Below are 18,896 nucleotides of genomic sequence, written 5' to 3'. Positions count from 1 at the left end.
AACCCTTAAATATTAACATTAAATCCAACTTAATTTTGTGCTTATTAAATCAAATGAGAGTAACAATAAGCAGTGGCGTACCTAGGGGGGGGCGGTGGGTGCGGTCCGCACCGGGCGGCACTTACCTTGGGGCGGCATTTTTTATATTTACTTATAGTTGTAAAAAGCAACATATTCATTTCATTTTTATTTTCTTTCTTGAATAATAAATTAAAATTCTGTTCTCAACATTGTAATTTTGTTAAGAATTTTTTTAACAATTTCAATCAGTGTCGCTAGTTGCGAAAGAAGCTTCTCAAAATTGAAGTTGATAAAAAATTATCTTCGTTCTACAATGAGGCAATTAAGACTACAAAATCTTGCAATATTGCCAATAGAACAAAAAATTACAAATAATATTAATGTTGAGAGCATTATACACGATTTTTCTAGAATGAAAGCTAGAAAGAAGAGTAGATATTATATAAATATGTTTACGAGTGCATACACATATGTCTAAAAAAAATTACTCTGTGTATTAATTAATATTGATTAAATAATTTAATAATTTATTTATGCGTATTAATTTATAAAAAACCACTATTTGATTGACTTCTAATAGAGGGGGCGGCAAACTGGAGATCGCCCCGGGCGGCAAAAATTCTTGGTACGCCACTGACAATAAGTATAGTTAAAAAGGCGAAAATTAGTTTTGTATATTTACATTTTGCCTAATAGATAAAATATGACCTGCAACAATCCTCATTACAATTGTGGCCATCATAAAATGTTGCCAACCCATGCTCTTTACCAGTGTTACCCAACTAGCATTTGATATGTTAGTGTTGATATATTACCAGTACCTTTTTATCTAAACTCTTAAGATAAAAAAAGTGTTTCTAAAACTTCCTGATAATCTCTTCATTTTCTCATATTCTTTTATGCTCACTTCTTTTGGTAACCATGATCTTGTAGCAAATGTAAGAACTAACAACTCAAGTTTCAATGAACATCACTATATTTATCATCATTCAAAATAACACCCTAAATTAAAAATATATAAATTAAAATTTGTTAATTAACTAGGATTGCCCGATTTCTGGGCTAGTGCTAACATATTCTCATTAGCAATCATCTGGAATTCGTGGAATCTTTGTGAAACTCTTTGATTCATTCTCAAATATTTCTCCATACAATTGAGAGTACATTTTTCCTGAAAAGAGCAAGTTTTATTGTAAGTAACAGAGATTTGACATATGGACACATTTATTAAGAATTAGCTTTTTATGGAAAGCACATTTATATTAAAGAAATTAAAGGATTGATATGGGCCATTAATATAAATAGAACTTGTTTAGTTATAGAATCCAAAAATATCTCTGCTTGGTCATTCAACAATTAACTCATTAAAGCAACCTCTGTAATTTCCTAGCTAAATTTACTTTACGTAAACATGTATCACAATATGTCTGTTCTTACAAAAAGTTTTTTTTTTTTATTTCAATATCAAATTTTGTTACAATCTCCTTATAGATATGATGTCTTCTTTAGGCAGAATTCATTGTGTTTATTAGGAGACTGCTGGTTGGCTCTTAAACAGTTGGTTATATAACGGTTGCATGTGTGTGTATGTGCTATATTGTGGTTTTTACAATAGATTTTACTTTATCTTAGCTTATTGCATCAAACCAATTTAATTGTTCCAGCATACAGGAGTGCTTTGCTAGATTATAGCTACATATGTATTTTTTTACATGTTATATGAAAAGACTGGTTTTCATATTGGCACTCAGCAAAAGTAGATTTCATTAGGACTACTTTTTATACTTGTCATTTTGATAGGGGGAGTTTTATCTTTCCATACAAGTTGTAGAAGATATAATAAATATAAATGCATCACTAAGTAAGGCATCTTATCTAAAAATGGAATTTTTAACTTTTATAAAAATATAGAGATATGAAGAGATCAGTTTTATTTCTTTTTTTTATTAATGAAATTTATTACAAAAGAACCAGCTTGGTTGTAAAACTCAAGTTTAAAACTCAAAAGTAATGTTATGGTAGCATTAATTTACTTTTAAATTAGCAACATATTTAGAGAACGCATTAAAAAAGCAAAAGGCATTTATAACATTCAATGCAATAACTTAAAACTTGCCAAACATATTATTTAAAATCAAAGTTGATATATTATTGTTGCCTATTTATTGCATAATTAATACGCTTATTAAGTGATATGATTCATATCAATAATAATTACCAGACCAACAACTACGAGGTAATGTACAAATTAATAAATGACTGCAATATGCTGGGAATAAATTAGTAAGTTTCCTTTAAGATTTCTTTACATGCGTTTGTTGCTCTGATTAGTCCTTAAATAATTATAATTACTAAACTATATACACGAATAATTGCAAATTATATAAAACTAAGTATGATCATATAAAGTATATAATTACCTCTGTAGCTCTTAGAGTTCTAGAAGTAAAATCATGAATACAATCGTTAAAACATAATTCCGACAGTTTGTTGTACTGCACCAGAAAGTCCTTAAACTGAAATTAAAGAATTGACGATGTACTTTTAATTAAGTTTTCAAAAATTTATACCCGAAAATATTTTGGTACCGTTTTGATTTGATCAGCTTCACTCATTTCCGTAGGCACTGCCATTATTTATGATGTGTTATTACGTGGTATTATTAGTTCTATAAAAACTATGTTTTCAGATAAACTTTTCAGTGAACTTTATTTAAAATAGTTATAGTAAAATATTTCAACTACTTTGAGGTTAATTAAAATATCTAGAGTATGAGACAAAATCTCTAGCATGTCTCAAATGTCAATAGCTAACAGATAGAGTAATACGTTTTTAACAAAATTTATTTGAATTTCCGATTTACTCCATACGTTAACAATAACTAATTCATACGTTAACAATTACAATTCACGGTTTTTTATATTTTTATGATATAAAATATGATGAAAAATGAAGTTTACGTAGCTAAAGCGTATGAGGCCATTAGATTTGTAATAGACATAGTATTTTTATTAGCCACTAACTGGGTTAATTTATACTTGTTCATTTATTCACATATTATCTATTCTAATTATCTGATTTCCGAATGCGCTTTTTAGTAGTTCTTTAAAATAATAACTATTTTCATTAGATATAAGCATATACTGTAAATTTTACATCTAAACACTATTAATAATGTCTTATTATATTGGAATGTGTAAATTAATAATTTTGTAATAATATAGTTTTATTATTAAATGTTTTATTACTTTATATTTGAACTTGACAAAATAATATACATAAAATATTATACAGAAATATTTATTTATTTTGACATTTATGTTCAGTTACATACTGAAATTCGCTCTTTATTTATTTAACTAATTTTGTTTTTAAAAAAATATTCGAAACAGTGAAAAGTGAAAGTGTAAAGTTTAAAATTTATTTAAACCTTAAGCGCAGGTGTTTGAAAGAAATGTGTGTCCATTAGACTTAAAAAAAAAAACTACTGACAGTTGTGCATTTGACAAGCGTGTTTGTATTTATTGGTATTATAAAATATTTTTATTTAGTATGAACGAAAATGAAGACGAAGTTACAACTTTTTGTGATTCCACGGTATTAATTGTAACTCAAAATCAAGTTTGTAGCTAATAATTCGACTTATGATTTTCATGAGGTAATTCATGTTCCAGTCCTCACTGGTGGAGGGTTGTCGTCTGCCTGTTCGTATGCAAGGCGGAGATGACTGGCCGTTGGCGGAAATTATAAGCATCAAAGAAATAAGAGGACAGAGAGGCTATTATGTTCATTATGTCGACTGTGAGTACAATGTTTTTTAAAGCATCTACATCTACTTAAAATTTTTTTTTGTAAACAAAAAAATTACTAAATCTTATTTTATCTACAATTTAATAATTCCAACAATACAGCTTAAAAATATGATTGTTAGATTTATTTGTAATAGAAATTTATTACGATTTATAAACTTTATTGTAAAAGGCAGCGAAAATTTATGTCTATGCCCTTATACACTGTAACCATGCAAAACTAGATTAAAACACCAAAAGTGTTTTTGATTAACGCTCTACATTTAGAGATAAACAAATATATTTGTTTTATATGTTAGTGCAACAACTTGTGCAGAGAATTTATTGACTCTTGGTGCACCGTAGCATATGACTAGTAAATTGACTCTCAGTGCAACTACTCATTAATTAGTCACATAATGTGACTATGTTGACTAAATTTACAGTTAAGATTTCAATTTTTTTTCTTACAATTATTCTATTAATATGTAAAGCAAATCTCTGTGAATCGCATATGGACATTCATCAGCCCTACAAAAACAGCTGCATGTTCATGTTCACCATCACACTAACTTTGCTTATAAAAAATATGATCATGCTTTTATAAATACTCTTATAGTTTCTTTGAGGGTTTTAGCCTGACAAGTAATCAACAAAATGACAATTAAGATGTCAACAGTGTCGACATTACTCTTTTTAAAAGACATCTCTAGTGTGTTTATATTCTTCTTCTGGTTTTCCATGGTATAGATTTTGCTCCAACAGCACGTCATATATGCCTCTGTTAATCATCTTAGACCTTTGAGTCCCAGATGATATTAAAAAAAAACAAAGTTGAAGAATCCCAAGTAGCGCGATCGTGCTTTTCCTATATATGTATGAAAGCACCCAAGAAGTGCAATAGCGCTTGTTTGGTGTATTGTTGAGAAACACCATGCGGTGCGATAGCGCTTATTGTATGTGTTTCACACTTAATTTTCATGCGATTTAGAAAAGGAATTCATCCAGTATGTTTTGATAAACACCACTTCTATAAAGTTTTATTGTTACTCTCCATATAAATTTTTTGTTAAAAAATATTTGTTTGTTTGGACAAGTTTGTTCGATTTTTTTGAAAAGCAAACAAATATTAAACTTTCTATTTTGTGATGTATAATTTTATTTTACAGCACAATTATACCTATTGTAAAAAAATACTATTTACTCCAACCAAAGGAAGCTAACACTTTACGTAACACTGAGCGCTCCAAAACGGCACTGATTAATGCACTATCAGTTGTCCGCAGTGCTCAAAATGTGCTGGGCTTTCTCATCATAAAATCCGAACAGCGCGATAGCGCTTCGGACTCAAAGTGTTGAGAGTATGGTTTTGTTCACATTACAGCAATATGCAGAAGATAACTGTACGCATAAGTTTAAATTTAGTGTTTGCTTGGATCACGCTATTTCTTTAACCATTTCACTATAACTTTAATCATTTGCACTCTCCATATTACTTTTGCATCACAATCTCCATTAGATGTTATAAGCGAACCAAGATAAACAAAGTTGATCAAGAGATTAGAAGTCTCACAGCTTATATGCCCTCAGCAATATTCCAGCTCGGTCCACAAATATCAGCATAGACTTGCAATAATTCATACAAAGTGCATATTCAGCATTTACAACATCTACTCTGAATATGTTGCCTTCAAGTTGTCATGTATGGGTTATAATGAACTTCTACACTTTGCAGAAGTTCAGCGAGTTGCATTTTTTATCACCAATGATAATGAATGGCAACTTGCTGAAATAGTAGTGTCATCTACAAAGCATAGATTACTAATGTGTATCTGCCAACTTCTTTACCTCCATTAAAAATATCCAAAACCCTCCACATTATATGTTCACCCATGAAATTGAAAAATTGTGGTGAGAGATTTCCGCTTTCTTCATCAGCATAACACTGGATAAGAAACGTCAAGTGGACGGGTATTCTCATACTTCATAATCTTAAACATTTTTATTCAGTTAAAGCAATCAAAGTTTTAGTATAATATATGAAGCAATACCATAGGGACATTAACTAATGTTTAAGATCTTGGGTGTGTCTTTATCTTTGTCAAATATTGCTTGTTCTTTATCATTTTTTATATTATAAAACATCTTAATTTTACAGTTAACAAAAGATTGGACGAGTGGGTTGGCGAGTCATGGCTTGATACAAGAAAAGTTCAGTTCCCTAGAAGAGATGGTGCACCATCTGGTGGTACAACAACACCAAAGAAAACACATATTGGATCAGGAGGTGGCATTATGCCTCATTTTATTAGTATGTGTGATTTGCTTATTTTAGTTCCTCTGTTTGGGTATGAACCAACTTATTTAAATTTTTCTATTACACCAAACTCTTACTTCCATAGTAGTTTAAAATAGGAATAAAAATCGATTTTGCAACAATCATATAATACTCGTACATTAATATGTATGTATAGACATCGAGCACAACTTACAATAGTTGTGCTAGACAGCTACATAAACATATTGTTGCTAAGTTTCTGTAAGCACTGTAAATTAAAAAATATTTTGTTGAAGATTCAAGCCAGAACAAAAATATATGTCACAAATTATAGTTATTTATATAGGTGTACAGCATTATTTCAAAATTTGCTTGAAAAAACTTGGGTGTACCTAAAATTTTTAAAATTTAAGGTCTTAGTTTTATTTTAACACTTAATGAAGTGCTTGTTTAGTTTTTGGTGTTAGTAGACTGATTGTGTAAATGTTTGTCTAGTTATTGAAAATTATGTTTATTTTATATATTCCCAAGCATGGTATGGGTCAAAATTGTTTTAATGTCAACTAGTTGCTTTAGTAGATTTGTCTGTTTCCACCATTAATTACATGTTGCTTTGCAATAGCTTGTAATGGTCGACAGTTTCTTGAGTGGTGATCATTGTTAGCTGACATGATGATAATGTTTGCAAAGGGCAGGGATAGTGGAACAGCTATGGAAAGAGATTGAAGTCAACTATCTAAATTTTTGAGCTGATTAGGAGCAGATGAAGCTAACAGTTTGCTTTTAAAAATAAATTCTGCTCTGTTATAACCTGGCCTCGTCAATTATCAAATAATTAATCTGTTAAAAAGATCTTAAATATCTATCACTTAAAACTATTTTTTTCCATTCAAAGAACAATATGATAGATATCATATTGTTCTTTGAAAAGAAAAAAAATGTGATTATATTGATAATTTTTATCTTGTATTTAACTTAGTAATAGATATTCTATTGCATGTATACATGTAGATATTAATGTATTCCTAATTAAATGTAATTTTAATTATTCCTTTAAATTTGCTTGCAGATGACAACAGTATTTGCCCGGAACCACCAAAGTCTGTAAATAATCATAGAGACACAAATGCAAAGCAACCGCTTCAACCTAAAATACCTGAGAAAGTGCATAATAGTACTGCCGTCAATGGTTCTGCCCAAAAGTACACACCTGGTATGTTTTACTAACTTTAAATGTTTTCTTCTGCAGTCTTTTCGTTCAAAGAATGCAATAAATCATGAAACCTTTAACCTAACCATACCTTGTAATCAATCAAATTCCTAATTAGATCTTGCGATCACAATTATGCCTTCCAGTTCCAGTAGTCACTGTGAAATTACTTTTTTATTAATTGCAAATGGACTATAAACATACATTGTAATGTTACTGCAATCTGTTTTGTTATCGTTAATTTGATTATATGTCTTATTGTGGTTATTTATTATTTTCACTAAAAATGAGTAACTTTTTTTACCTTACGCTTTTCTGCTGAATGTACACATTACATTTAGTATTCAGATATGGTAATGTAATAAAAGTTATAAAAATGTTGTACTCTTGTTAAGTGAAATAAAATGACATATGAATGAAAACAAATTGTCTATATTAGAAGCATTACCATAACTTGTACATTTCTATCATTTTTGCAGCAGGTTCACCATTTTCATTTTGCAGAAACAAAAATTTAGTTTTGATTTAAATGATATCTTATGTCTTTTATTATTCATTTGTAAGCAATTTTGAGTGTTTTCCTATCTGCATTACTGTACCAACTTCATTGTCTCTCCACTCCAAAGCATACCATTATGACAAAGTCATTGAGTAATTTTCAATTTTAATTCGTTTCGACTTTAATATAGAATTTCCATATTTGTTAACTTTTATAAACCATGCTTGTTCATCTATAGTAACTGCAATATGACAGTCAATCTGTGGTATGCCATTGTAGTATTAACAATCTAAAGATAGCAGCTTGTAGCTAATGTTTCACAAGTTAATTATCTTACCCGCTATTTATTTATTTAGTGTATATTACTATTAATTTTTATTACAACTTACAGTTGCATGGGCTTCCACCTATTTCTTCCATCTGCCCATGTATCCAAGTGTGGTCATAATGGCCCTGTAGCTTCATTCTTGTGTAATAAAATATAATTTAATAATATAAAACTTGCTGTCAAACGGCGTAGCAAATATCTTCTTTTGGCTTTATATATGTGAATTAAATCAAAATTCTTATATAAATTTCATGTAAGTGTCATGTAAGTGCAATGTGACAAAAAAAACACTAATGAGATGTGATATTTCTTAAAATTCATTGTTACGATAAAATATTAATTTATGGAATTTAATTGTTTTTAAGTAATTGTTAGCATACAGCATAGATAATTTTGTTTTTGTAATATCTTCTTCAAATAATATGTTTCAAACTGGTAAGTATATTGTTGATCTAATTTGTTTATTCTTTCTGTACAGCTGTTACAGTAGAGCCCCGGCAGCTGATTTCTAGACCAGCCAGTCCAACTCTTATTAATGAATCAAACACTCTTGTCAATGGAGGGGCAGTTCTGGCCGCAGCTCTTCAAAAGAAGATTAATAGAAAACGGAAAGCTAACTCTCTTGATAATGAGGTATAGTCGTGTATATCGGTAGTTCTTGTTGTTATTACATTTAGTATTGCCAAATATTAAAATTTAATTTCATGTCAGCCGATAGACGCCCACTGCAAGGCATATGCCCATAACCGGTCACGACTTTGATTTTGTCGTCGGTCCACCTAGTGAGGGGCCTTTTTACGTGTCGACTACCAGCTCATTAAACATTACTAACCTCGTTAAACATTGAAACGTCCATTGTTTTCATTTATTTTTTAAAAAATCGTTAAATTTTCCTTTAACACCGTACCTATAATTATGCCCAATATATTTGTATTGGTAAATTAGGCAACAATTAATTTCCTAAATTTTATTAAGTTTCAGTCTTTTAGTCAAATATCTCGTGTGAAATACACAAGTAATTATATATATATATATATATATATATATATATATATATATATATATATATATATATATATATATATATACACTTCTCTTTACATAAACTCTAAATTTTCGTTACATATACTGTTATATTTGTTGATAGTATTAATTGGAGTACATCCACAGCATTATTAACTTAAATTATCTTACTATGGCCATGGATCGATCGCCACGATGTTTGGTCTAGTGGTGCCCACGTCCAGCGTCTTCTCGCGACTTTAACCACCTGTAATGATGGGTCCCACCAGGTGGGAATCCTACCTACGCTGCGTCTACTGGTCCGCGGTGGCTACTCGAAAACGGCCAGCGGTTACTCATGTGACATGCCCTCATTATTGCCACCTCTAGTGTTCTTGGTTCTTCAGCAGTTCTTAGAACTACGTTCATGGCTTTGGTTCTTCTGAGGATTTTTTCATTTCTGATACGATACCGCAGCTAAACTCCGAGGAAACCCCTTACCATTGCTTCCTGAATGACCTCTGGGTATGGTCTGGTACAGTACATAAATTTATTCGTAAATTTTATTTTAATATTTATCTTGGAGAATGCCATTGACAAAGAATGTAATATTTATCCTTCCTTGAAATAAAAATGTTACTTTTGTGATTCATAAATAGATAATTTGACTTTATAGCAGATTTATCAAAATTATGGTAAGGGCATATGTATCTTAATATTTTTTTCCCAGGAACCTCCATCTCAGGATTCTTTGGACGGCGGTGAGACAGCTCCTAGTGGTACTGCCACACCTACTGCCAGGCCACGGCAGTCCGGTAGCCTGGTAGCTCACGGGCACGACGACCTAGTCACGCGCATGAAGAATATTGAAATGATCGAGCTTGGTCGCCACAGAATACGGCCGTGGTACTTCGCACCCTATCCACAGGTGTGTTCATCTAACCTTTGCCACAATATAATGGTACAATGACATCAAATTTTTTGTTATCTATTGATTATTAATAAAAATAATTAATGTTGATAAGCACACAGAACGAACAATCTGCTAATTTTAAATAGAAAAAGAAGGGAGCTTATGATGTGGAAAAATGCATATAAAAATGTTACCTGATAGACTTAATTCAGCAGCATATGCAGTTTAAAAGATCAGTCAACTGAATGATGTTGGGATCGCGGGTTTAGTTTATTTTAACTATTTTTATAGCATTATGTCATATGTTCTATGGCAGAATTTTCCAGTATTTTTGTATGCCCACCTTAGCCTGTTACATACATAATTTTTTTTTTATAAAAACGAAAGAATTCACTCGTGTAGGCTCCACTTTCGAATTACTCCATTTAACAATTAAATTGACCCTCTGTAGGGCGTGGGCCCCATTTTAGATAACAATTCCTACTTTTGTTTTTTTTTTAATTTGTGTAACGGTTTCTTTCTAAAGCCTATAACATCTTACATAAATTACTTTAAGGAAATATGCATTAGACACATTAATCTACTAATAAATCAAAAATTAGTAAAAAAGGTATGTAGTAAAGTAGGTAAAGGAAGTGATGGAAAACAAATTAAAAGAAAAAATAGTTTTGTCGTCACCAATATTATTCAACTTCATCCTAACTATTAAAATAAAATTACAATACAATCGGTAAAAGTTAACTGTTAATTTTTGGATTTCAGGAAATGGTGAACCTACCGTGTATTTACATATGCGAATTCTGTTTGAAATATAGGAAGAGTAAAAAGTGCTTAGAAAGACATCTGGTAAGTATCTTTACATTTATGTTTTACAACAGTAATAAAATAAAAAAATATATCTGACCGGTTTATGTATAAAGAACAAAATTAATTAACAATTTTAAAACTGAATCCACACCATTATATCCTTAGGATTGTTGTTTTGTGGTAAAGGTGTGAATATTAAGAATATATTTTTGGCAAAAAAAATCGTCCGAGCAATTTAGGGCCTAAGATCTCGGAACTTTTTGAGAAAACGGGTTACAGGAATCAATATTATAACTGTGGCCACGCAATATATTTATGATAATATTACATACATTTACAGATATTATAATAAAATGAAAATAATAGGCGACGTCTCATTATATTTCTTGCTGCTTCTTCTCCACAACTATGACACCTTGCGAAACAGAGTAGAGTCGAAAATAAACGAGATTAATTTTATTTTGACAATCAATAAGATTCACGTTATGTGAAAAGTTGAAAGTGTGAAAAGCTGTTAAAAGTTTCAATGTTGAATAAATGAATTGTATTTTTTATCTTATCACCATAATCGTTTCAGCTGTAGGAACCATTGACCACTTTTTTTTTCTTAAAGGCAATAATATATATATAGTATACACATTTAATGTGATATTCATTTGTTATATAATTTTATTTAACATCAGTCAAAAAACTTTAATATGTGTTACTATTTATTACAAGGTTTTTTAATGACTTTAGGTAATTAATTTATATTAATTGTATGCTGTATGATAGTAAAATAATATTTGTTATAGATTAAATGTAAATTGAAACATCCACCGGGCAACGAGATATATCGCAAAGGTAGTATTTCATTTTTCGAAATCGACGGACGGAAGAATAAATGCTACGCGCAGAACCTCTGCCTTTTGGCCAAGTTGTTTTTAGATCATAAGACATTGTATTACGATACGGATCCATTTTTATTTTACGTTATGACTGAGTTCGACGCGAGAGGTAAGTTTTTATCGTCAAGATCAGTATAAATAAAAACCTTCATTCAAATTTCTTATTACTATTGTATTTTTTTATTACAGGATTTCACATTGTTGGATATTTTTCAAAAGAAAAGGAAAGTACAGAAGACTACAATGTAGCTTGTATTTTAACACTACCTCCATACCAAAGAAAGGGGTATGGAAAACTACTCATAGAATTTAGTAAGTAAAATATATTAGTAATTATCTGTTAGACGTGGCTTGCAAGAGAGTTTTATTTTAATTCTATTTTGACTTTTATTTGTGATGTGTATTACGTTATGTCGTGGTTACGTTCCAAAATAAAAAACACGACTCAAATTGAAGGAAGATTTTCTATAGCAAACTATGCAAAGTTCGAAGGAAGGTTCCAGGGTTACGAACATACTACTTTTTAAAAAGAATTTTGACCAAAGTAAACATAAAAAAACTAAAATAATATAAGGTTTGATTACATACGTAAAAAAAGTATTCAATTGAAACAAAATAAACTATTGTAATAATTTATGAAACACAAAATTAAAATGATCACTGTCCGATAAGTCCATAGTGGCTGTTGTCGTAAGTCTGCTTTCTTTCACAAAAAATCGGGCCATTGTTTGCTGAACAGCTTTTTTGTCAACGTAAAATAAATTTCCTTGTAGCAATTTATATTCTTAGCTACCGCCTGGGACACTTTAAAACTCATTGCGGATCGTTTTTTAAAAAAATATAAAAGTGAAATATAAAATGTAAAGCTTTTTCAATCAAACACATCGATTTGGAAATTTGTTTAGAGGGTAAATTTTGATATTTCGAGATTTCTATTGAACGTTCACTGTCATCTTAATTAATAAATTGCAAAGAATAAAAATTAATAAAAAAGAAATAAAGACTTTAACCCAAACCAACGTAACCTCGAATATCTAACGACGCACAGTGAACATTAGTACTAATTAAGAAGCGACGCACCTTCGAAAAAACGCAAAACATAAATACGCAAAGCGAGGTATTGGTGTGGATAAAACACTATATAAAATTATACTTTATGAAGAATAATAATTATAATACGATTCAATACGTCACTAGGCAACTTTTCTTTTTGCAATTTTCTAAAATACGAAAATGAGGTTAATTATCATCATTATTTCAAAAGGTCCACTGTCTTTTTATTGGCCCTCGTTTTGGGCACCTCTAGTGTCGTCTCCTCTGACATATGTAAGCAGGGACATTATTTACAATTAGTTCTTCACAATTTTGTATTATTATATCAATACCTCCCCTTTTGTCTTTCATTCGTTCAATCCTCTGTTATCTAATTCTCTTCCATTCCTTTCCTTACTTTGTTACTTATCATACATCACCTCTTTTTTTTCGCTTTCCCTCCAGAAAATTGAAACAATTATAATTTTAATTTTTTTTTGATATTTATTTTACACTTATTATATTTATTTAAGTTTTATTTTCTATCCAATATTTTATTATCCTTTACTATTTTACATTTCCATATCACAATTTTCATTTCCGTTTTTCAAAGTTTGTTCCCAATATTTATCTTTCTGCCATTGATTTATGTCTTATTTTTGTCTATAACTATTCCTGTCAGACATCCAATGTAGACATGGTCCTTTCCATAGGTTTTGAATAGGTTGAAAGCGGCCTGCACCCAACATCGTCTGAAAACCTGTTACTTCTTGCTCATACTCCTAGCTTTCCTTTTTTAAAATACAATAACACTGAATCGATTCTAGCTTGTAGCAGTCCATTAGGATATAGACAATTTATAGCAGATATGATATTATAAAACTAAGCACTGCCATCTTTTGCCAATTGTCAAAACTAATCTGTACTCTCTCAATATAACTGAAATATTTTAACCAAATCTAATTTTACCAGGTTACGAATTATCAAAATTTGAGGGCAAGACCGGATCACCAGAAAAACCACTATCAGATCTTGGACTGTTATCATACAGAAGTTATTGGGCGCAAACCATACTGGATATACTGATGAACGTCAAACCTGTTGGAGATAACGAGAAACCAATCATTACTATCAAGTAAGGCTTACTAATTTTGACTTGTAACATATTAAAGAAATATTTAACAGGTTGAAAAATTTTTTTATTGCTAAACAAATAAAGTTGACAACTTAATTTCTAAAGCTATATGAAGTTGTTTTATTCAGTCAATATTCTAAATAGCAAATATATCCATAATAAACAAAAATTAGTTGATGGGATATAAGTGTAATAGTTTTGAGGGTGAAGGTATAGGTCACTTGTGAACAAAAAACTTTAAAGCTATTTTTGTTCAAAATGACCATTTCATACAGGATGAAAAGGTCACTCTGAAATATGTTATATTAATTTATTTTGACTTTTGTAATGCGACTTTTTGGGGCATATACTCAACAATAATTAATTTCGTTACGAGTAATCCAAATTAAGGAAAGGCTTGTTTGTATTAAAATTGGTTATTATTTTTGGAATAATTAATTGCTTGAATGAACCATACATTCACTGTTAAGCTTTCACATCTATAGCCAATCATCCTGTATATGTTATGTTACCGTAATTAATGTTAATTACTTTTCCAGCGAAATCTGCGAATTGACCAGTATAAAGAAAGAAGACGTTATAAGTACACTCCAGAATTTAAACTTAATCAACTATTACAAAGGGCAATATATAATTTCCGTGAATCAGGTAACTGCTATCGTTTATTTTTCTTGTTTATATTAAAATGTTAATATCCATCGATCTGATATTTCTTTTATCGACAAAGGAAATCGCACAGCAACATGAGAAAGCTATGGAGAAGAAACATTTACGCATCGATCCAAAGTGTCTTCATTGGACGCCGAAAGACTGGTCTAAGCGGGCCAAATGGTGAGATATTTTCTTCTACTTTTTCTTTTCAGCCGATAGGCGCCCACTCCGTGACTTAGGCCTCCCCAAAGATCGTCACGATGACCGGTCTTGCGCTGGCCACATCCGGCGACTTCCCGCGACCTGAACTATGTCGTCGGCTCACATAGTGGGGGGTCTCGACGGCTATGGGTTACACTAGCGATAGGCTTATCCACTGCCATTTCAGACGAGCAATTCTTCGAGCTCTCTCGGTGACGTTGGTTCTTACGCAGATCTTCTAATACGTGTGATATTTTAATTCAACTTAAATACACTACCCGGCGATAAATATTGTACATCGACCTTTGGAAAGAGACAATCGACTAATATCGGCTTCGTAGAGCGTTATCTCTGTCGCACGAAATACAAACAGTCCGGTATCTATTAGGAGCTGTAAAACAAGTATCATTTGCTCCTTTCGATAATTATTTTTATTCTTTGTATAGAATAAATACAACTGTACATAATACACATACACTGTACATGTACTGTACATAATACAACATACATAATACAAAATGGGACATCAGTTACTTCCATTTCAATAAATGTGCTCTCAAAGAGGTCAATATCAATGTCACTATCAGCCATGTGTAAAGTAAACGTGATCGGCGCTGAAGAGTGGAAAAAAGTTTGCAATCAAATGTGAAAATGAATATAGAAGCATTGAACACGATTTAGACAATTACACTGATAGACTGGTAATAAATAAGGCTGATAGAACTGAACTGAAGTAACTGATGTCCTATTTTAACAATAGGTAAAATAGTGTTTATTATGTACAGTTGTAGTTTTCCTAAATGTGAACATATTTTTTTATTTTATTTTAACCCAACCTAAAGCCACCACTTATAGAAAAATTGGCGTATTTTATACAAATAATAAAAATAATTATCAAAAGAAGCAAATGATACTTGTTTTAACAGCTCCTAACAGATACCGAACTGTTTGTATATCGTGCGACAGAGATAACGCTCTACGAAGCCGAAATTAGCCGATTGTCTCTTTCCAAAGGTCGATGTGCAATATTTATCGCCTGGCACTGTATACAATTGTAACATTTTTATTTTTATGTGATAATGTGTTTCTTGAAGTAACTTTATATTCTTGAATATATATGTTTTTCATTCATAAAACCCTAGAAGGCATTTATTTTGTTAATCTTTTTGTCTTTTTGTTTTTGACGAAATCCTAAATTAGATTTTTTTCTTTTGTCGCCAGCGTTTGAAGTGTATCGGAGATGCGAGCTATCTAACTCTGGCTTCCGACACGTACGCAATTTGTTCATTTTGTATCTAACATCCTTTAACATGACATTTTCAGCTTATGATCATTTGTATACTAAAGTTTTCGCCCGTACTAACATTAACTAACTTCGGTTTGGTTAAAATAAGTTCCTCGAATTTTGTTTTTATTTATTATAAATGGCGAGCTATTGGAATGTTATTCGGTTTCTCTTAAAATTATTAATCAATTACATTATTACAGAATATAATGTCTTTATGTTTGTCCAGTACACTCAAACATTGCAATAGCGCGCCATTTTGATTAATTCCTTAATATCTCTATTCATATCCTAGAAACCAGAGATAACATATTCGGATGCATTTACATAGTCATTTTGATATGTGTTTTAACTTTTTAAAATAATATTGTTTTCTACAATAAGCCAACCCTTCTAACTATATAAATATGCATCCGAATATTCAATCTCTGATTAAAATTGTTATGCTACGGCCCACAGCTTTTTAATGTATATAAGTACAAAATGTAATGCTTTGCTTTAACTTAACAGGTGTGTGAATTAATACAATATTCAAAGCAGGTACACAAAAATAAGTAATTATATTAGTAAACGTTTATTACATCTGTTTTGAATGCTTCAACTGCGCAGATGCTTGGTTTTTATACAGAATTATTCACCAAATGCATCTATATAAATAAAAATAAATCGACAAATGTATTTCTCAGTTAAAAACTCGAAAATTACTCTGCCTAAAACAAGTTTCTTATGAAAATATTAAATTGAAAAATTGAAAGATAAATAGTAAAACAATCAAATCAAAACAAATTGAAAGCATATGTACCAAGCTGTATTTCAAAACCAAAAAAATTGTGTTATGTTTTAATCAAGCAATATCATGTCCTGATAATGGTATTATTGAAAACAGACTATATTCAAAAGATAAACTATAAGTCGAAAATATAAATAGAGTATTATTGTCACAAAAACAAATTTAAACTACTTAAATACATATTACTAAAATTGTCAATTTGAACCATTTTGAAAAAACATTGGACACATTTAGTTTTTGCAAATTACAGCTCCGTCATATGAAGTAATTAAATGAAAGAATTATTTAAAGGTATGTAGGAAATAAATTAAATAAAAACGTCAGTTTCATGTTAACGTGTTAACTCGTATTGACAATTTTAACTCATTTAAATCTCTGCATAAACTATATTGGTCTGTCATGCCAGCCATAAACAAAGTACAATATTTTGCTTATGTTTTCATTTATTACTAACACCCGAGACCTTTTCACAGCGTGATTATTCATTCAGATATTAAAACACTTGTATTTATTATAGTAACAACAAAATTGTTGCTTCAAATATAATTAGAATTAAGGCACCTGTAGAGGTATAAATACCTCAACCTAAAGACAATTTTAACATTAATAAGTCTTTTGCAATAAATAAATATCTTATGCAAATTGTATGTAAATAAAAAAAATATAGTAAAGTGTAACCTTAATTTATGTTAATTAATTAAATTATGGGTATATGAAATTGTTTAAGTTTTTAACAATTAATAATTGTCGTCATTAATAAAAATATCAATATACAAATGACGCATTTTAATTTCTAGAGCTAATATTATTTGTTTAAAACGAAACAAATATACATAAAAGGTTTTGCATTGAATAATATCTTTTGTTTTTCAATATATTCCAGTCCTACGCTAACCCCTATACATTGAACACTATCTCAACGTTGTAAAAATGTCTAACGTATATATGAAATTGTAACTTGCGCTTTTAAGACTCGCACAACAAAACTGGCGAATTTTATATTATATTGTTATTTCAATTATGTAATATGTAAAATTATGAGATGACTGATAAATTTGTCAAGTTTATAATATTATAACTTTAAAATCTGCCAGTTTATGTACATAGTTATAATTTAATTAAAGTCAAAGAATTACTTTTTTTTAATTGTTAATTTATGGTACTTAAATATTGACTTCAATTTTCAGGTAACAAAATCTGGTTCAGGAAACGTGATTTTCATCGTGGATAGCACCATTAAACCTATTTAAAAATGTTTGATTATTTTGCCATGTTAAGATGAAAAAATAAGTGTTCTGTGTAAGAACATCATAATAATAACCGTGTTATATTTTTATAAGGAAAAGTGGAATCACCTACCGCTTTGAAATTTAAGTTTACGGCTTTTTTAACTTGCTGACGCCCATAATATATTACATTTTTGTATTATAAGAACTCTTAGAACAAATTGTGTAAATTTTTATTGTGATATTAAATAATATCTTCGTTGTCATTTGGGTTTTATTTTATGAAATAATTATTCCCTGGCAGTGATTATTGACAAAATGTCTTGATATACTACAATAAAGAATAGATATCTTTTAAATTGTTGATTGAAAAACCGGGACACACTGCCAGGCGTTTACTGTTCTTCTCGGGGCTGATGGCACACGATATCTCAAGTAAGGCCAACAGGGTTCTGTCCCATGTACACAGTTGGGGATTCAGAAACAAACTTAGGTTCGCCTCTCACAAGACAACGGTGCTAACCAATAAGTTGAAGTATGACAACAACCTACTGAGCAAGTTAGTTGAGCCGCTTAATCTGGGTTGTACGAAAAAAAGTATATACATTGAAGTTGAGATATAATATAGTATAATATTTTGCAAACTCAACTAGATTGATGTAATTAAGAATAAAGCAAATATTTATTAATGATTCTTTAAGAGGAGCATGTATATTTTATCAGGAATACATTACTCTCTAGTATAAAATATAAATGATGTCTAATGCTTTTTATGTCAGAAAAACTCATGTCGAATTACATGTGTACACAACGTAACAAGTTTTATTAAATTTAAGGACATGG

The 18,896-nt window shown here is 30.2% G+C and overlaps 2 protein-coding genes across 6 annotated transcripts; one reads left to right on the top strand and one right to left on the bottom strand.

The window, feature by feature from the left end:
• Positions 1-636: 636 nt before the first annotated feature.
• On the bottom strand, positions 637-2,797 carry Tim9a (translocase of inner membrane 9). The gene is made up of 3 exons (XM_068774511.1): positions 2,610-2,797; positions 2,442-2,537; positions 637-1,192 (listed from the first exon to the last, which is right to left on the bottom strand). The coding sequence occupies exons 1-3, from the start codon at positions 2,652-2,654 to the stop codon at positions 1,058-1,060; spliced, it is 276 nt and encodes a 91-aa protein (XP_068630612.1). The 5' UTR covers positions 2,655-2,797; the 3' UTR covers positions 637-1,057.
• A 708-nt stretch (positions 2,798-3,505) lies between these two features.
• Positions 3,506-18,317, top strand: Tip60 (Histone acetyltransferase Tip60). Of its 5 annotated transcripts, none has more exons than XM_068772542.1 (14): positions 3,506-3,618; positions 3,696-3,822; positions 5,968-6,096; positions 7,157-7,300; positions 8,603-8,757; positions 9,857-10,054; positions 10,802-10,885; positions 11,641-11,842; positions 11,923-12,045; positions 13,738-13,900; positions 14,440-14,548; positions 14,628-14,731; positions 15,974-16,023; positions 18,015-18,317. In XM_068772542.1, the coding sequence occupies exons 1-13, from the start codon at positions 3,574-3,576 to the stop codon at positions 15,978-15,980; spliced, it is 1,590 nt and encodes a 529-aa protein (XP_068628643.1). In that variant the 5' UTR covers positions 3,506-3,573; the 3' UTR covers positions 15,981-16,023; positions 18,015-18,317. The 5 variants fall into 5 exon arrangements, with proteins under 5 accessions (XP_068628643.1, XP_068628634.1, XP_068628610.1 ...); XM_068772533.1 differs by having other exon boundaries at positions 5,968-6,120; positions 14,640-14,731; XM_068772509.1 differs by having other exon boundaries at positions 5,968-6,120.
• The last annotated feature ends 579 nt before the right edge of the window (positions 18,318-18,896 follow it).

The sequence above is a fragment of the Battus philenor genome, unplaced genomic scaffold (assembly GCF_028537555.1).
Source record: "Battus philenor isolate CCGP_79_NKW_IND1 unplaced genomic scaffold, ilBatPhil1.0.hap1 SCAF_11, whole genome shotgun sequence".
NCBI classification, from domain to species: Eukaryota; Metazoa; Arthropoda; class Insecta; order Lepidoptera; family Papilionidae; genus Battus; species Battus philenor.
Note: the sequence above shows the minus strand (reverse complement) of the source record. Positions and strands in the feature narration are given on the sequence as shown.

What these genes read in the sequence shown, in the direction of transcription:
- Tim9a (XM_068774511.1), bottom strand. Translation starts at nt 2,654, where the DNA reads ATGGCAGTGCCTACGGAAATGAGTGAAGCTGATCAAATCAAAACG. An exon ending in AAGCTGATCAAATCAAAACG is followed by an intron (nt 2,538 to 2,609) that starts GTACCAAAATAT and finishes CTTTAATTTCAG; the next exon opens with TTTAAGGACTTTCTGGTGCA. An exon ending in GAACTCTAAGAGCTACAGAG is followed by an intron (nt 1,193 to 2,441) that starts GTAATTATATAC and finishes TGCTCTTTTCAG; the next exon opens with GAAAAATGTACTCTCAATTG.
- Tip60 (XM_068772509.1), top strand. Translation starts at nt 3,574, where the DNA reads ATGAACGAAAATGAAGACGAAGTTACAACTTTTTGTGATTCCACG. An exon ending in CTAACTCTCTTGATAATGAG is followed by an intron (nt 8,758 to 9,856) that starts GTATAGTCGTGT and finishes TTTTTTTCCCAG; the next exon opens with GAACCTCCATCTCAGGATTC. An exon ending in AAAACTACTCATAGAATTTA is followed by an intron (nt 12,046 to 13,737) that starts GTAAGTAAAATA and finishes TAATTTTACCAG; the next exon opens with GTTACGAATTATCAAAATTT.